This window comes from Talpa occidentalis, unplaced genomic scaffold, assembly GCF_014898055.3.
Source record: "Talpa occidentalis isolate TD23 unplaced genomic scaffold, MPIMG_talOcc4v2.1 talOcc4.6, whole genome shotgun sequence".
Taxonomy (NCBI): domain Eukaryota; kingdom Metazoa; phylum Chordata; class Mammalia; order Eulipotyphla; family Talpidae; genus Talpa; species Talpa occidentalis.
In genome coordinates this window covers 119,918,468-119,933,957 of record NW_023604972.1, presented here as the reverse complement: position 1 = coordinate 119,933,957, position 15,490 = coordinate 119,918,468, and the positions used below count along the sequence as shown (strand labels likewise).

General features: G+C 32.2%; 1 protein-coding gene across 5 annotated transcripts in view; it reads right to left on the bottom strand.

Moving 5' to 3' along the window:
• RICTOR (RPTOR independent companion of MTOR complex 2) overlaps nt 1-15,490 on the bottom strand; it is a 105,118-nt gene that overhangs the window by 20,990 nt on the left and 68,638 nt on the right. For all 5 annotated transcript variants that reach the window (XM_037529954.2, XM_037529955.1, XM_054688208.1 and 2 more), the window contains 14 exons: nt 15,335-15,401; nt 15,118-15,198; nt 13,249-13,349; nt 11,404-11,569; nt 11,008-11,109; nt 10,844-10,890; nt 9,072-9,207; nt 8,332-8,531; nt 7,886-8,012; nt 7,294-7,458; nt 7,059-7,135; nt 6,209-6,287; nt 1,614-1,723; nt 1,088-1,175 (listed from right to left, as the gene is read on the bottom strand). In XM_037529954.2, coding sequence (XP_037385851.1) covers nt 1,088-1,175; nt 1,614-1,723; nt 6,209-6,287; nt 7,059-7,135; nt 7,294-7,458; nt 7,886-8,012; nt 8,332-8,531; nt 9,072-9,207; nt 10,844-10,890; nt 11,008-11,109; nt 11,404-11,569; nt 13,249-13,349; nt 15,118-15,198; nt 15,335-15,401 — 1,546 coding nt within the window. The remainder of the gene's footprint in view (nt 1-1,087; nt 1,176-1,613; nt 1,724-6,208; nt 6,288-7,058; nt 7,136-7,293; nt 7,459-7,885; nt 8,013-8,331; nt 8,532-9,071; nt 9,208-10,843; nt 10,891-11,007; nt 11,110-11,403; nt 11,570-13,248; nt 13,350-15,117; nt 15,199-15,334; nt 15,402-15,490) is intronic.

The window sequence follows — 15,490 nt, the reverse complement described above, 5'->3', positions numbered from 1 at the left end:
CATATTTAAAATTCTGAAATAATTTTATATAAAATTTCTTAAGAAACAGCATTAGAGCATAGTATCCACATTAATACTCTACAGTTAGCACTTATTAACTATGTGATCTTAAGCAAGTTATATTTAATCACTCCCCACCATGATTTCCTAATCTCTAAAATGAGGATAACAGTAGGATGTGTTCTAATAAGGTTTTGATGATTAAATTAGTTATGGCATATAAGTGCTTAACAAAATAGTTAGTATTTAGTATTACAAAAAAATGTTAGCTATAATTACTATTATTTCCTTAAATGGAAAATTCTAAGCTAATGCCTAGATTCTATATGTATGTATGTATATGTAATGACACCGAGCAAATCATTTACATTTTTAGCAAATTAAAAAATTTAAGATATGTGCCTCAATAACCTTTATACACATCATGTAAAAATATATGAAACTAGAGAATATAAGCAACTTTTGCTTATGAAATGAACACTTATATTTATGAAAGGAACTAAACTGTCAGATTACAATTGTTTAAACATACAAATACTTCTACAACTTTCTAAAGTAAGAAAAAGGTTGTGTTTATTGAAAACATCTAATTGCAAGACAGATACGTCATAAATTTTACATACAAGCTACAGTCAAGGGGCAACTGTTTGCCTAAGCCTGCAGTATACAAGAATAGTGAGGCACTAACAAGCAGCAGTTTATACTATCAGTTATACTAGAAGTTTGTTGCTCATCAAAAATACAGGGATTTGTATCAGGTTCAGTTTAACTTCCTAACAAGTTGAATGAAGAAACTCAATCTTTCATTGCTGTTTTCACCAAGAAGTACTATAAAGGAAAAAATGGGCTAACAAGCTAGCTATACAAAAGGTGACACATTAAGTCAGAGAAATACATGCAATCTATAATATTTCTAAGGATTAGAAACATAAAATGACTTAAACAATTATCAGATGGATATTGTTTAAAGCAATTATTCTACTGACTTCAAGGCTTTTGAGAAGTTTTTGCAAGGAGGATAGCTTAGCAATATTAAGAGTTTTTTCTACTATTGCAGCTATTTAAAATAAGCAAATTATGTTTTTACCTGTACTTCCAACAAATGACAGCCTGTTTTGTGGTGTACGAGTTGTCCATAAAGGTGTACAGGCAGGTAGACATGAGGACGCTGTAATCTAGTATAATAAAGATGATTGATATAGCCATTGGCTCATTATAAATATACTAACTAAAACAATGACAAGTAATAAAGTGCTAGACAAACTGAATTACATATAATCCCCCAGCTTAAACAAAAATATGGAGGAGGAAAGGCATAAAGATTTCTATGGAAAAATAATAGTTTAGCTGGTTTCACTATAATGGTAAGAGAACTGAGACTAGAAAAACAGATTGGGGCAGGTAAGAGCATGGAGTGTATGTGTATCTATCAGTAAGGGTATTCAGCATTTTATGAATGCCACTAGAATTTTTGAGCAATCAATGCTATGCTTTAAGATTTTACCTATGTCAGTTTAAGAGACAGAGTATCCAAATACTCAGAAAACTTTTACCAAAGTGGTTTTAAATTTTATATTTGAGAATCAGCAATTATTCCATTAGGTTGACTGTACCTTTGGTTACTCCGACGAACATAGTTATCACCATCAATTGGCTTCCGATAAGTGGTAAGCGCTTCATTAAGTTGTTCCTCAATCAAGTCGACATATTTTGAATTATATTCCTAGAAGATAATATGGTTTTGATTATACAGAGCATCATGATAAGATACACTAAATTTATAATACTATGCTGGGTACCTAGCAAATCTTGGAAGAATGTGAGAAAAATTAACATTAATTTTAGAAATTTTTGAAAAGGGCAGAAACAAAGTATTCTGAATGCAAATGTTCTATCATACCCAAAAGTTTTCTGCTTATACTTTTCCCTTCATATTTAATTATATTTTTGGAGTGCATACAAGTGAATTAATGACTTTTCATTTTATTTAAACCCCTTTCCCACTAAAAGGGAAACAAAAATAGCCTCTAAATAACAAACCCCAAAGATACTCACTAGAAATTTTTAAAGGAAATTGAGTTCTAGCCTTTTTATACCTTTTATTAGAAAAAAAATCCTGGCTTTTCAAAAACGTAATCAGAATATAGAAAAATATTTCCAACTAAAACTTGGAAAAATTCTAGTTAAATTCTTTACATTTAGAGTCAACCACACTGCCATTTTCATTGCAAAAGATCTTCACTTAACACTGCTTAGGAAGAATTGGTAGGACCCTCTGGAAAACAATTTGGCAGTTTTTACCAAAAATTTACTCATCAAAATTTAAAGTACATGCACTTAAAGACTAAATTATACTTTTAGAAATTTATCAAATTAGATATATTTTCACAAATATTCCAGACTGTCCAGCAAATACTATTTACAAAAGTAAAATACTGGAAATATAACTAAAAAGCTGAAATAATTATAAAAACTAAGGTACACGCATATAATGTACTAAGCAGTCTCTAAAGAGAATGTGGTAGATTTAAACGTACAACTCCGAGATCTCTCAGATGTACTGCTTAAATGAAAAAGGTTAAATAATACAGTCTTATATAGACTTGTAAATAGAACTAATTTGTACTTTTAAATAATGAATATGTACTTATAGATGTACAGATATCTGAATGCATATAAGAGAAATCATGGTAGACATAACCTTCAGAAAAGACAGAATAAGGGGTCAAGGTGACTTATTTTTCTTTCTAGATTACTTGAGTTCGGTGAGTTTCCTTAATTCCCCATTTAGATTCTAAAAACTTTACTTTTCCTTTACTTCCTACTTATTTTGCAATAGCTATGTGAGATTTTAATAACATCAGCAAATAATTATTACACTACCTCACTATTACCATCATACTTTCTACATGAAAATCTCAGTAGATAGTCTAATTTAGATATTGTGAGCTTAATGTAGGAGTAGTTCCATTCATGTGGTATTGTCCAGTTAATCATTTGATCTATGGCATTCATTTGGAAAAGAGTAGCAAAATTCAGGTATATGGCTTACATAGCTATGAAATAGATTGAGTTTCTGATGTGTGTCATACTGAGGACTGTGCCTAAAGAATCCAGTTGAAGGGTAATTATTAAGCACTCAGAGGCATAAAAGTAAGCAGTCTAAGAAGTCTTTGCACTTGTCAAGAGAACTGCAAATAAGAGATCTCCAGTTGTGATGTCTTTGAGGGATTCATGAGAGTAACCTAAAGTAAAAGAATCAGCATATGAAATCTGTGTCACTCAGCTAGCAAGTCCCTGTAACAATAGTACCAACTGAGTAAGACCACAAAAGACTCTTTACCCTTTTTTCACCCTCATGCTTAAAACCTAGAAAGGTTCAAAACTTGCAGCTCATAAATGGGGAGTTGATGAGCACCAAAGAATCATCAAATTAACCATATACTCCGTCCACTGTAGGTTTCTAAGTCTATCAGGCTTGGATTGAGGAACATTTAAATTGAATGAATGGAATTTTAATATTACACTAGTCTGGATGTTATATTACCTTGAAAAATACAGTATCACTTCACCATGGCATGCTGCAAACTACTGGCAAGAAATAGCACAGGCTTTGGAATAAAAAAATGCCCCTTCTTGCCTTTTTCAATTTCTGTGACCTAGGATGAATTAGTTTACTCCTTTTACCCTCCATACTGTCATTCACCAAATAGAAATGATAGAATATATTTGATAGGGTTTACTGTGAGGATTAAATGAGTTAATACCTGAAAAGCACCAAGTTCACTGATAAGCTATCAAAAAGTTCCCTTCTCTTTCTCCCATTAATTTGAGAGAGTGGGCTATATACTGTCTTTATTTTTAAACCTCCCATTTAATTCCTAACAAATTATAACTCACTGCAATTCAACTTTCTACTGAAATTGCTCCAGCAAAATATACCAATGACTGGTTTATTCAACAGCCTGTTTTCCAGTGTTCATCTTATTGGCCTCTCCTTGACTGATCCTTTTAGTGACACCATTCTCCGCATATTTTCTTCTCAGTGTTCCTGTCCTTTCATACTCCCCCCTGACTCCCCATTAAACCAGAGACTCTCTAGGGAGCAATTCCCATTCTTCTCTCATGTTCTTCACATTTTCATTGGCACTCAAAACTCATTTCAGGTTTCAACTATTATTCACTGGTAATTCCCAAATTATCATGTTCACCAAATATCTGAGGTATAGACCCACATTTTCAAATATTTTCTGGCCATCCCGCAGGCAACACCAAATCAATATATTCATTATCCTCATTCTGTAAACCACTTTTTGTAATCACTGTCTCTTTATGGTGATCCATCATATGCACAGTCACTCAAGTTAGAAACCTAAAGAGTGAACTTAGACTTCTCACTCTTTATGTCCAATCTGTCCACATATCTTGTCCATTTAATTTTTAAAATGCTCAGAAAATGCATCCCTGCCTATCCAAACTTACCACCACCTAAGTTCATGCTGTTGTCATGTCTTGCTTCTATACTGGTCTCAATATTCCTAGATTTTTACATGATGCTCAAACTTCTACACTGCAACTGACCAGTTGCAACGTACCTACCCTTATGCCCTGCACATGTCTTTTCTTTAACAGTTCTACTTTGCATTTACTATTTAAAAATAGTGCACCAAATTTGACTATGATTGCTCTTCAAACTCTTGAACTGTTTCCCCACATCCTATAAAATGAACTCACTCAGTTATGATATTGTGGGTTTATAAGGCCTCCACAGCTAATTTACCATTCCAGACTTATTTTGCCACTCTCTATCGACCTTATCCGCAACCACAGTGGAATATAGCTTTCTTCACAAGACTGTGAAGTTTCTATATTTTATAGATTTTTTTATTCTGTTATCTCTTCCTTGAATATTCTCCTTTCATTTCCTTGGTTACTTCTCAGGACCATTTCAAATACCACATCCTTTTGCTAAATTGATCTAATATTCTAACATTTCTATTGCTAGTCCCCAAGGCAAGTCATTAATCCTTCCTCTATGTTCCCTTATGCCCTGCAAATGTCTTTTCTAGAACAGTTCTATTTTCATTTACTATTTAAAAATAGTGCACCAAATTTGCTAAGTTATTTCCTAATACTGTAATTTGTATAGTAAGGTGATCCATTTTATTATGGTAATTGATTAAAATATACCTTCTCTTGAGGAAATAAGACTATCACATCTTATCTCAGTTCTCCAATTCATCAAATAATTCAATGACTTTATACCTGAAGTTGTATGCATTATATAGTACTTTTAAAAAATTAATCCCTTATTAAACATGATTTAGTATAAACAATATGAATAGTGATCTAAAATTCTGGGAAATTAATAGATCACTTACATTAGGATTGAGTATTAAGTGAGTTTCTAAGATGCTCTGAAAATTTATGTTTGAAACAAAATGAAATTAGAGTAACAACCAGCCAGAAAGTTATCAATTATATCAAATTATTCCCTTCTTCCTACGTTTTCCTATTATTTACCATAGAAAGAAGTTATATTCTAAACAAATGTAATTAGATTACTTTATCTGCTTCATAGAACTGTTTTTAAAACTTTCTATTTTAGAAAAATTATTCTAGTTTGAGCTTAAAAGGGCTCATATAAAGTTGTAGGCTGTATAAGAATCTGAGAATAAAAGAAATTGTGGTAAGTAGTGTTGACAAATTGTGTCAGTAAATGTTATCAATTAAGTAGAAAACAAAATATTAAAAGAATGTATACAAAGTAAAAAATATTCTATAACCATAATTTTAAAATTTATTTTCTTACATCAATTTTAATTTTTGTATAGCATCTGTTTTCTCCCCACAGGTGCAATCCCGATAGTTCCCCCACCACCGCAGCACCTTTGATCCATCACCACAGTCCCGAGGCCTCTTTCCTCTCTGTTTTGACCTCTTTCTCGCCATTTCCCCTGCTGTATGCCTAAGATCTATGGTCAGCTTGCAAGTTTTGTCTTTTTTCTGACCCTTTGTTCGGTTTCTGTATTATAACTGTAATTTTTAAAATGGACTTATACAGAATTTAAGACAACTTCATATGAATATTTTAATATTTAACCTCATTTGTTCTGAAATATTGATATTTTAAAAAAACCTCTAAGTTTACAAATCTATTTCCCAAGAGAAAAACATATAAATTGAACCTCATTCATTAAGACATTACCTTGTGCCATTTTTCCAGTTGTTTTGCTACATAACCCCTTTCATTCAGATAGGAAAACCCTTTTGGAATGGAAAGAAATCTGTAAATGAAAACAAGCAGCAGTTTAACACTAAGTCTGATAAAAAATGTTTAAGGAGCTAAAAGACTTTGGAAATAGCTCCTTCCTAAAACTAAAAGGTGAGTTACTATTTATTGTAATTTCAATTACCAATGAATTTGCACAATCTTTTTGTTGTGGTGTGGTGACATATACTTGAAGGCTCTGATCCTGTATCTCTAAATTACATATATCATTATAAACCAATGCTGCTTCAATTAAAAAATAAACAAAAATCCACATGAATCCAGTCACAGTGAAGAAAACGTCATGAAAAGCATGAAGATAGAAATGAACATGATTTCAGTAGTAACAGATGTCCAAGATTCTAAGTAGCCCTCTTTCAGAAGCTACCAGATAATTTAGAGTGCTTTCTTTTCATACTTGAATCCAGCTTTAAAATACACTGCCAAAGAACACAAAAGAAAAAAATAACTGCAAGAAAAATTTACTTAAAACTTACCTGAAGGGCCTCCCTGGTGGTGCAAGGGGTTGAGCGAAGTGCTGTGAAGCTGTCCACAGCCTCTGCAGCATGAGTTCAATCCCCCAGCCAGCCAAGGAGCTACCCACATGGCGCAGCAGACCTCTCCTGTCTTGCCCGCTGCTCCCCTCTGCAGTGTATTTCAGTCATTCTGCCTGTTCTGTTCTCCACCCTTTCTCTGTTGAATCCTCTCATCCCCTGCACCTCTGGCCTGTACCCCAGTTCTTGTATGCATAAATAAATCTTTAAAAAAAACTCTAAAAAAAACTTACCTCAAAAGGAGAAGTAACCCCTTGTCCCCAAGATGGGATAAAGCTGGCTTCATCTGAATAAGAGCATGAAGATTGGCCTACAGGAAATGATTAAACAAATTAACAATTGCACAAAGATAGCAAACTTCATTTCCAAAATTTCTGTATCATATACATTATGATTTCATATAATTATCTATTTAAATTGAATAAAATTCATGTACAAGTAGTTTATTATAAAATAATGCCTTCACACCTTGTCTTCACATGCTTCATCGAGGATATCAAGGGCTTCAGAAGAAATTGTTTTGTTTTTATCATGCAGCTGAGTCACTAGTAATTCAATTCCCCAATTATTGAAGAATTCAACATTAGCTCTCAATAACACTCTTAAATGTTTTGTTGCATACAGCCTGCATGCCTACAGAGATAAATGAAAACATTAAAAATATCAAAACACTTCACCACGGATGGAGTATATGACTTTGGGCACAGTTCCTCTAATTGAGAGGGGCAGAAAAAATAAAATTGATGGTAAATGTCTTAATATAAATTTTTTTAGTGCCAGTAAAACAAAATACTTCTCTTTCTATCTAGCTGCTCTTTCATATAAAAATATGGATAATCTATGAAATTCTTTGGAGGATCATTAAAGTAAAATTTTAATGCAAACTTAAATTCCATCTTATATTCTTAGAATTTAAAAATTAAAAATTTACTGAAAATGTACAGCATATTGAATTAATTATACCTGTATAACTATAATAACTAATATATTATATTGATTATAACCAATATGTTATATTATTGGTTATAAAAGGCAATGTTATTGATAATATTATACTTACATCAGTGGCTGCAGTTAGGATTTTGGAAAGGATAACTCTAGCCAACCCATCTCTGCTATAGTCCAAGCTAGAAACAGTTAGTTTCAGCAAATGATCTTGGTTTTTCAAGGAGCAAAGGTTAAGGAGACTAAAAAAAAAAAAAAAAAAAGATTGAAAATAATGCATGTTACTAGAAATTACATTAATGATTCACTAATTTAACAAATATTTTAAAATTCCATATATAAACAAGGTATTTGATAAGAGAAAACATTTCCTAGCAGACACAAAACTTTTCTAAAAGAAAGCATTTAATGACAGTTATCACATAAAAAAGTATCAGAACATCAAGACAAGGTTATTTAAAAAACTTTCTTTTGATATTTTAATGAAACATACAAAAAATATGTACAGACTAAAGAGCATTTAAGTTTAGATAGATATTGAAACAATTTAGGGATGTTTACCATTGAAACACACTGCATTTTTCCAGCATTTTGACTCCATGAGGGTGGCAAGAAAGGGTTCCAACAAATAAAAAGTAGTGCTGACTAAGGGTAGTCAATAAACCATTATTTTGAAGACTTCTTTCAGGTTTCATTCCAGATGAGGCATTGAGCCACTGCACAATATCCTTTACTAGATCTTCTAAGTATCCCTGACCATCCTAAAAGTAAATACACATTACATTTTTGCAAAAGGACAGAGTGCCTGTAATTAGAAATATCAACTTTAATCAAGTACAAAAAATTAATGATAATATTACTGATAACAGATTCAATGACATAGTACCTATTGTTTACTTTTTCATAACACAATGACACATGAAGAATGATATTACTTTCCATTTTACATCTCCTGTATCAGTAGATGTTACCAGTAGATGTTAATTTTCGTACAGTATTGATTTCTCCCTGCAGATGTAGTCCCCATAAGTTGTCCCAGCACCACAGCATGCCTGTGATCCATTACCACAGTCCTTGGGCATTTCCCTCCCTGTTTTGATCCCTCTCTTTCCCTCTCCCCTTACAGAGAAAACCTCTGTAAGACATATAAAGTCACATAACTAGTTACTAAGTCAGGATTCAAATCAAGGTCTGTGCTCATTCCCTATGTTTCTAAAAATAGCTTATGCATATTCAGAAAGAAAGGGATAACGTCAATAAAAAACATTTCATATGGAAAATATTCAAAGTACTAGTATTACCTCTTCAGACTCAAGAAGAAATTCTGTAAATTGGCAACCCACAACTGTGAGCTGCTTGGACTTGGCAAAATCCAGATCCAGGTTGGCATATAATTTACTGCTGGGCTTGTAAAAATAAAGTAATCTTCGTACAAACCTAAGATCAAAATAAAATTAGCAAGGTAAGAAACCAACCAAATAGTTTAGAATCTTAACCACAGCTTATGTAATGAAAAGGCTAAAAATATGTTTTGAGTCTAAACCATGAAGGTAAATGGCAAGAAATTTAATAAAGGCATATAGCACATTTCACCCACAAACAAAACAAAACAAAACAAAAAACCCTTCATTGTAAAGTATATTGTTGTGGTGTAAGAATTTTACGGTGAGATGCTAGAAGGAAATACGTGAAGATGCTAGCAAGAAAAATACAGATAGAGTGTGGCCAGAAGACAAGGTTGGATAAAAATGAGGAAGTCACCTGGACATAAATTTCCTTCTAGTGTATTTTAATGAAAACTTTGTCCCACGGCTCTACAAAATAAATATATACTCAATATTGTAAGCAAACGTTACCAAATTACGATTGTCAGTTTTTTACAATGAGGCAAAAAGCCAAGCATAACAGATGCAGGTAAAACTTAGGCAACTGAGCCTCCCTGGTGGTGCAAGGGGTTAAGTCTCAGCACTACAAAGCTAAAAGCAGCCACTGCAGCATGAATTCAATCTCTGGCCAGGGAGCTAACCCTCTCCTGTTTTGTTCACTGCTCTCCTCAGCAGCGTATTTCTGTCAATCTGCCTGTTCTGCTCCCTGCTCTGTCTCTGGTGAATCCTCTCACCCCGCCTTCCCTGCACCTCTGACCTACACCCCAGCTGTTACATGCATAAATAAATAAATAAATCTTTTTTAAAAGCCACTAAACTTAGCCAGCTGAATTTATGAACAAAGAGATAATTTATGAAGAAATAGCTATTTAATGTTACAATTTTCAACACAATGTTCCAAGATTTCATTTAATTTAGCTAAATTTATTTCATGCACTACAATCTAATCCAATAAAGGTACAAAGTCATTCATAGAATTACAGAAATGAAGCTGAATGAAACATCTGTTTCCTGTTTCCAAAGAGTGTGCTTCTTTATTCCAATGTAACTTATATGTTCTATGTATTTCTCAAAACTTAATATAAAGTTAAATATCATGAATAGATGAGTACAGTCAAATAATATTGTTAATGTAATTATCTCAAACAAGAAAGAAAAGTCATCTTATTCAACATGATCAATACAATAGTCTAAACTCAAAAGGAGTAGAAGCACAAGGGTATATCAGAGAATAAGACAGTAGCTTGAAATAATGTACATGCTACAACATCAGCACGTTTTATGGAAGATGTAGTGTGCGTCAACTTGATTACCGGGTAGGTGAAGAGGAGGAAGAATGTATAACCATCTATGGCCAGATGCAAGCAGGAGCAGAAAGGGCCATTATTTGGGGAGGAAAACACTGTGTCTTTATTATGTCATTCTCATACATTAGGGCTAGGACTATTACATAGTTGATATTAGCCTAATTTCAGAAAATTCTATCTCAAGTATGGCATTTGTTCCAATAGTATAAACTAGAATATAGCTAGCTAGAAAAAGAATAAGTTGCTATGTACCTATTGAATATCAACTATTTGAATGCATGTATACATCTTTAAAACACTATTATTTTTAACAGTTATTAGGCATAAAAAAAATCCAAATAAGAATTTCTTAAATTTAAATGCAAAACAATTTTTACATACCTGTGTAGTTGTTCATCTTTATAGTTTCTTAGGTTTACATTTGGCCACTACAAAAAACATAATATATATGTATTTATCAATTCCCAAACATATAATTATGATGAATTACAATGAATAACAAAATGAAGACAATCAAGTTAATTACCAAAAATTATCTGTCATACCTTAAGAATGGTCCCTATAAGATTCCAGTTCCATTCAAGATTCTCTTTATGTTGAAGGACTTGACTATCTCTAAGATTCATCAAAAGAGCTTCTTCTGTATCCTAAAATCGAGAATTAATTAGAAAAATAAGGCACACTGTCCTCACATCAGAAGACTATATTCAAATTTTTAAAAGAAAAAGATTTTTATTTAAGGAGAAGTTAATGGTGTTTTTTCCTTAATCTTAAAAAGTTGTAAAAATACAGCTCTAAACTGCCTACTTATTATAAAACTTTGAAGTCATTTGAAACTCCATAAACATAAATAAAACTGCAAATGCAAGCAAGTATACATATACTAAAATCTAGTGGTTAACTAAGGAAATAGCTTAAAAATAAGAATTTCATGTTAGTACCTTAAGAACAAATATATCTTTCTGAACTCGGAGATACTGATCCCGTTTCTGGTGTGTTGCAATTGCTTTCTGAATAATGTGATCTAAATGAAGACTGTAAGGCTTAGGTCCTCGTTTTTTCATTTCATGGAAGCGTTTTAAGCAGTTTAATGCTGCACTGGCTCGCCTAATGAGAAAAACATTCAATGAATACAGCAATAGGTTAGCATAATTTTAGAGAGAGCACTTTGATAAATTATTAAAACAAATTTATGGCTAAAGGGTGTTACTGAAAAGTAAATTATATAATCAAAAATTTGGAACTAACAACAACAACAAAAAAAAACCACTACTGATTTGTATGAAAAAAACACTAATTTTTTACACTCACCTAAACATGTACTTATTAATCTTTTCTGCTATGGTGATGGGCATTTTCTGTATATTATTTTTAAAATCCCTTCCATAAGGTCAGACACCTAGTTTTCTATATTCTCTTACAAAAGTTTTAAAACTTGGCTTTTACAGGTTAAGTACCTAATCCCCCTAAAACCTGTTTTATGAATATTATCAGTTAAGAATACAATTTCACTTATCTGCCATATGGATAATCAATAATACCAGTATCCTGGTATCAATCAACAGTCTCTATTTTCCCCAATGATGATGTAAACTATAAATATTCTTTTTAAAGTTACTTTTAATTCTTTGTGGTACATACATGTAGTTTTCAAGAATTTGGTAGTCATCGAGTCTCAACTTCAGAACTTCTGGTAAATACAAATTAAATCTAAAATTGTTAAATCTTGAGATGTGTTTAGCTTGGCAAGTTTTTACTCTCAGTTAAAGAGAGCTTGCTAAGCTTAAAACAACAAACAAAACACTCTAAGAAGACTACCATTGTCAGAATCTTGAAGGTAAATTTGAATTCCTGATGAAAACACTGAAACTGGTCATAATCTGACCCAGAGTTTAGGGTACCAAGGGCTAGGGAAAGTACATTTTTCTTTCATGACACTACTAAAATAAAAGTTGGAAGCCTTCAGTCAGAACTCAGAAGATTGCTAATTCCCTCAGTTTATAATACAACTTCAGTCTATTAAGTAATAGCATTTTCACTGACAAAATTAAAACTAATAAATAGAATCTACTATGAAGCCCATGTGTATATCTATATTAATAAAGGTAACTAAATTTTTACAATATATTCTATTAATGAAAAACTCATAGTTCCAAAAAGCTAATGAACTATATTTCATGAACATTATACACACACAAAACAAGGCATAAATACATGCTTTTTATGACCATAATAGGAAAAAAGACAACCCTGGAAGAGACATAATCTTTACCAAATGAAAAAGGTTCCTACTAGTACTTCCCAATCAAATTCCTCCATCTTTATCTTTCAAATATTTTACCTTTACCCTTTAAAATTTAAGATTAGCACTGGACTTCCAGCAAAGCTACAGCTGTATTGCCATACTTTTGTTTGAAATTCTATTGTTTACAATATTAAGAGTTTAGCTTATTTCAATGCCCACAGTGTGAATTCTAACAAATCCACGTCTTTATGCTTTGTTAATTTGAAGTAATTGAGATATTTTTAAAAATAACCTGGAATTGCTCTCAAAACATAAAATAGTTAAAAAAAAAAACTCTCAACCAACATTTTCAGTCATCTGGTAGACAGCTTATATCCTTGTACAAAAATACACTAGAAAATGTTCATTTTACTAAATTTTATAGCCTAAAATACGTACTGTTATTTGAAAACTATTAATTTTTCATCTTTTTTTTTTAAAGAAAAAGTCAATCTAAGTGGGTACTAAATACAACAACCTCTGCTAGAACTCTGATACTCACAGTCTCTTTTCCTTGGGGATATCAAAGGATGCAGCCATATTCATTAGGGTTGGCAGGCAGTGCAAATGATGACTGTGTGAATGAGGAAGAATTGTGTTTGCCTAAAATCAAATATTTTATAATAGGTGAGAAATGAAAATACTGTGTTATAGATTATCCACAGTTATAATACCCTGCTTTCTTGTTATTACATTAACAGTATCACTAAATATCAAAGATCCTTATTATAACATTGCTATAATTTTAAGTGGTACTGAATTAAACACAATTCTTAATCCAAAAAGGACAAATATCAAAACTGGTATCTATCCAGTGCTATATTATATTAAAAATAACATTTAAAATACTAGATGCAGTACCATAACTTATGCATTAGCAACTTGAGTTTTAAAAACCACCTCTTGCTACATGGACAAAACAGGAGGCAATAACGCTAAGCTAGTAAGTAAGGAGAAAGGCAAATACCAAATAGTTCTGCTCATATGTGGAATATGGGTAAACAAGTAAAGGGTTGGACAAAGCCAAACAAAAAAAAAAAAACCTAGAAATTTGACTGTAAAATTGAGGTTACCAGAGATAACAGGGAGGGACAGAGACAGGGAAGTGGGCCCGATGGACATGGTGAGGACTAATGGTGCCTCAGTGGTGGGTGCAATGTGTTAACATACATCCAAAGAGATGTGATCCTGCACCTCTGAATCATAGTGTTGTAAACCAATGTTACCTCAACTAAAAATAGGAAAAAAAAAAAAAAAAAAGACTTCTCAAAACAGGCTTTTCACATATTCCAAAATTCTTCAAATTAAGGGCCTCCCCTGGTGGCACAGGCGGTTAAGCGCTGTGCCGTGAAGATGTCTGCAGCCTGCAGCGCCGGTTAGATCCCGGCTGACTGGCGAGGGTCCCACATGGCGCAGCAGACCTCTCCTGTAGCGCCTGCTGCTCCCCTCAGCAAGTTATTTCGTGAGTCTGCCAGTTCTGTTCCCCGCTCTGTCTCTGGTGAATCCTCTCACCCTCCTGCGCATCTGCCCTGTACCCCGGTTCTTGTGTAAAATAAATAAATTTTTTTTAAAAATTCTTCAAATTAAGAAACTTAAGACTCTGCTTTCCACCAATGAAGGTAAGTAAACTAATTAAATGTAGAAGCCAGAAGATGTAAGAATAACCAGCTATGGCTTAAAACCATTATACTCAAAATCACCAATTTTTATATTTTAAGGGATCATAGAATGTTGGTAAATGGAAGAGATTGATGAAATTTATAAAAGAAATTCCTTTATATAAAAGTAATTAATATTCAATATTGATAATCTTATAGGAAATTATATTTTAAGAATTAAAATTAAAAATGTCAGACCTGAAACCTGCAATATTACTTAATTTTTTCACAGACAGTGCTATCCCTTCACATATTAAACTAAAAGTTTAAAGTGAAGGAAGTTCAAACAAGATTTCATATTTTTGCATAGTTTTCTAAAGTTAAGGTACTGTCATATGTTGATTTTATTTCTGACTGAAGAAATATCTATAGTTTTGTGATTTCCTGCTTTGTAGGTATAAAGTTTATCCTAAGATAAAGATTTATAGTACTGAAAATACCCATATAAAAATGTGTAAAAAAAATCAATATGCAATATTTTATATTTTCTATATTTGTTCCATTTATAAAAGCAGCATAGATATGTATGATTAATCACATGACTATATCTCAAGATAAAAGGCATTAAAAGGCTCTTTGTAACATAAAGATAAACATTGCAAAAATCCAAACTTATTGTTTGAGATACCATAAAGCAATACAGATAATATAACCTGTTGTATAAATTAAAATACTAGGGTATAAAAATGTTTAACCAAAGTTGCTAAACTTACCATATGCAAAAGCTCTCCTAAAAGGATAGTAGCTCTAACTGAAATATGATCATCGCTATTTGTTATGACTTCAACCAAACCCTTTGAAAACAAAAGATAATATTATTATTGCAAAATATATCTCAACATATACACACATCCTAGGTCTTTTGCTCTTAAAGCATTTTGCTAAAGAAAATAAATAAAAGATAGAATGAAATAAAATTTAAAGTCTTACTTCTAAAAGTCCATTACGAATAAATGCAGAGAGGATCAGTGCCAAATAATTGTCCATGAGATCTGGCCTGGAAATAAACCCATCACAGACATGGTTTGACTTGTGTTCCAAACATTACATAACTTAAAATAAAAGCAGTATTGGGATAAACTTGAG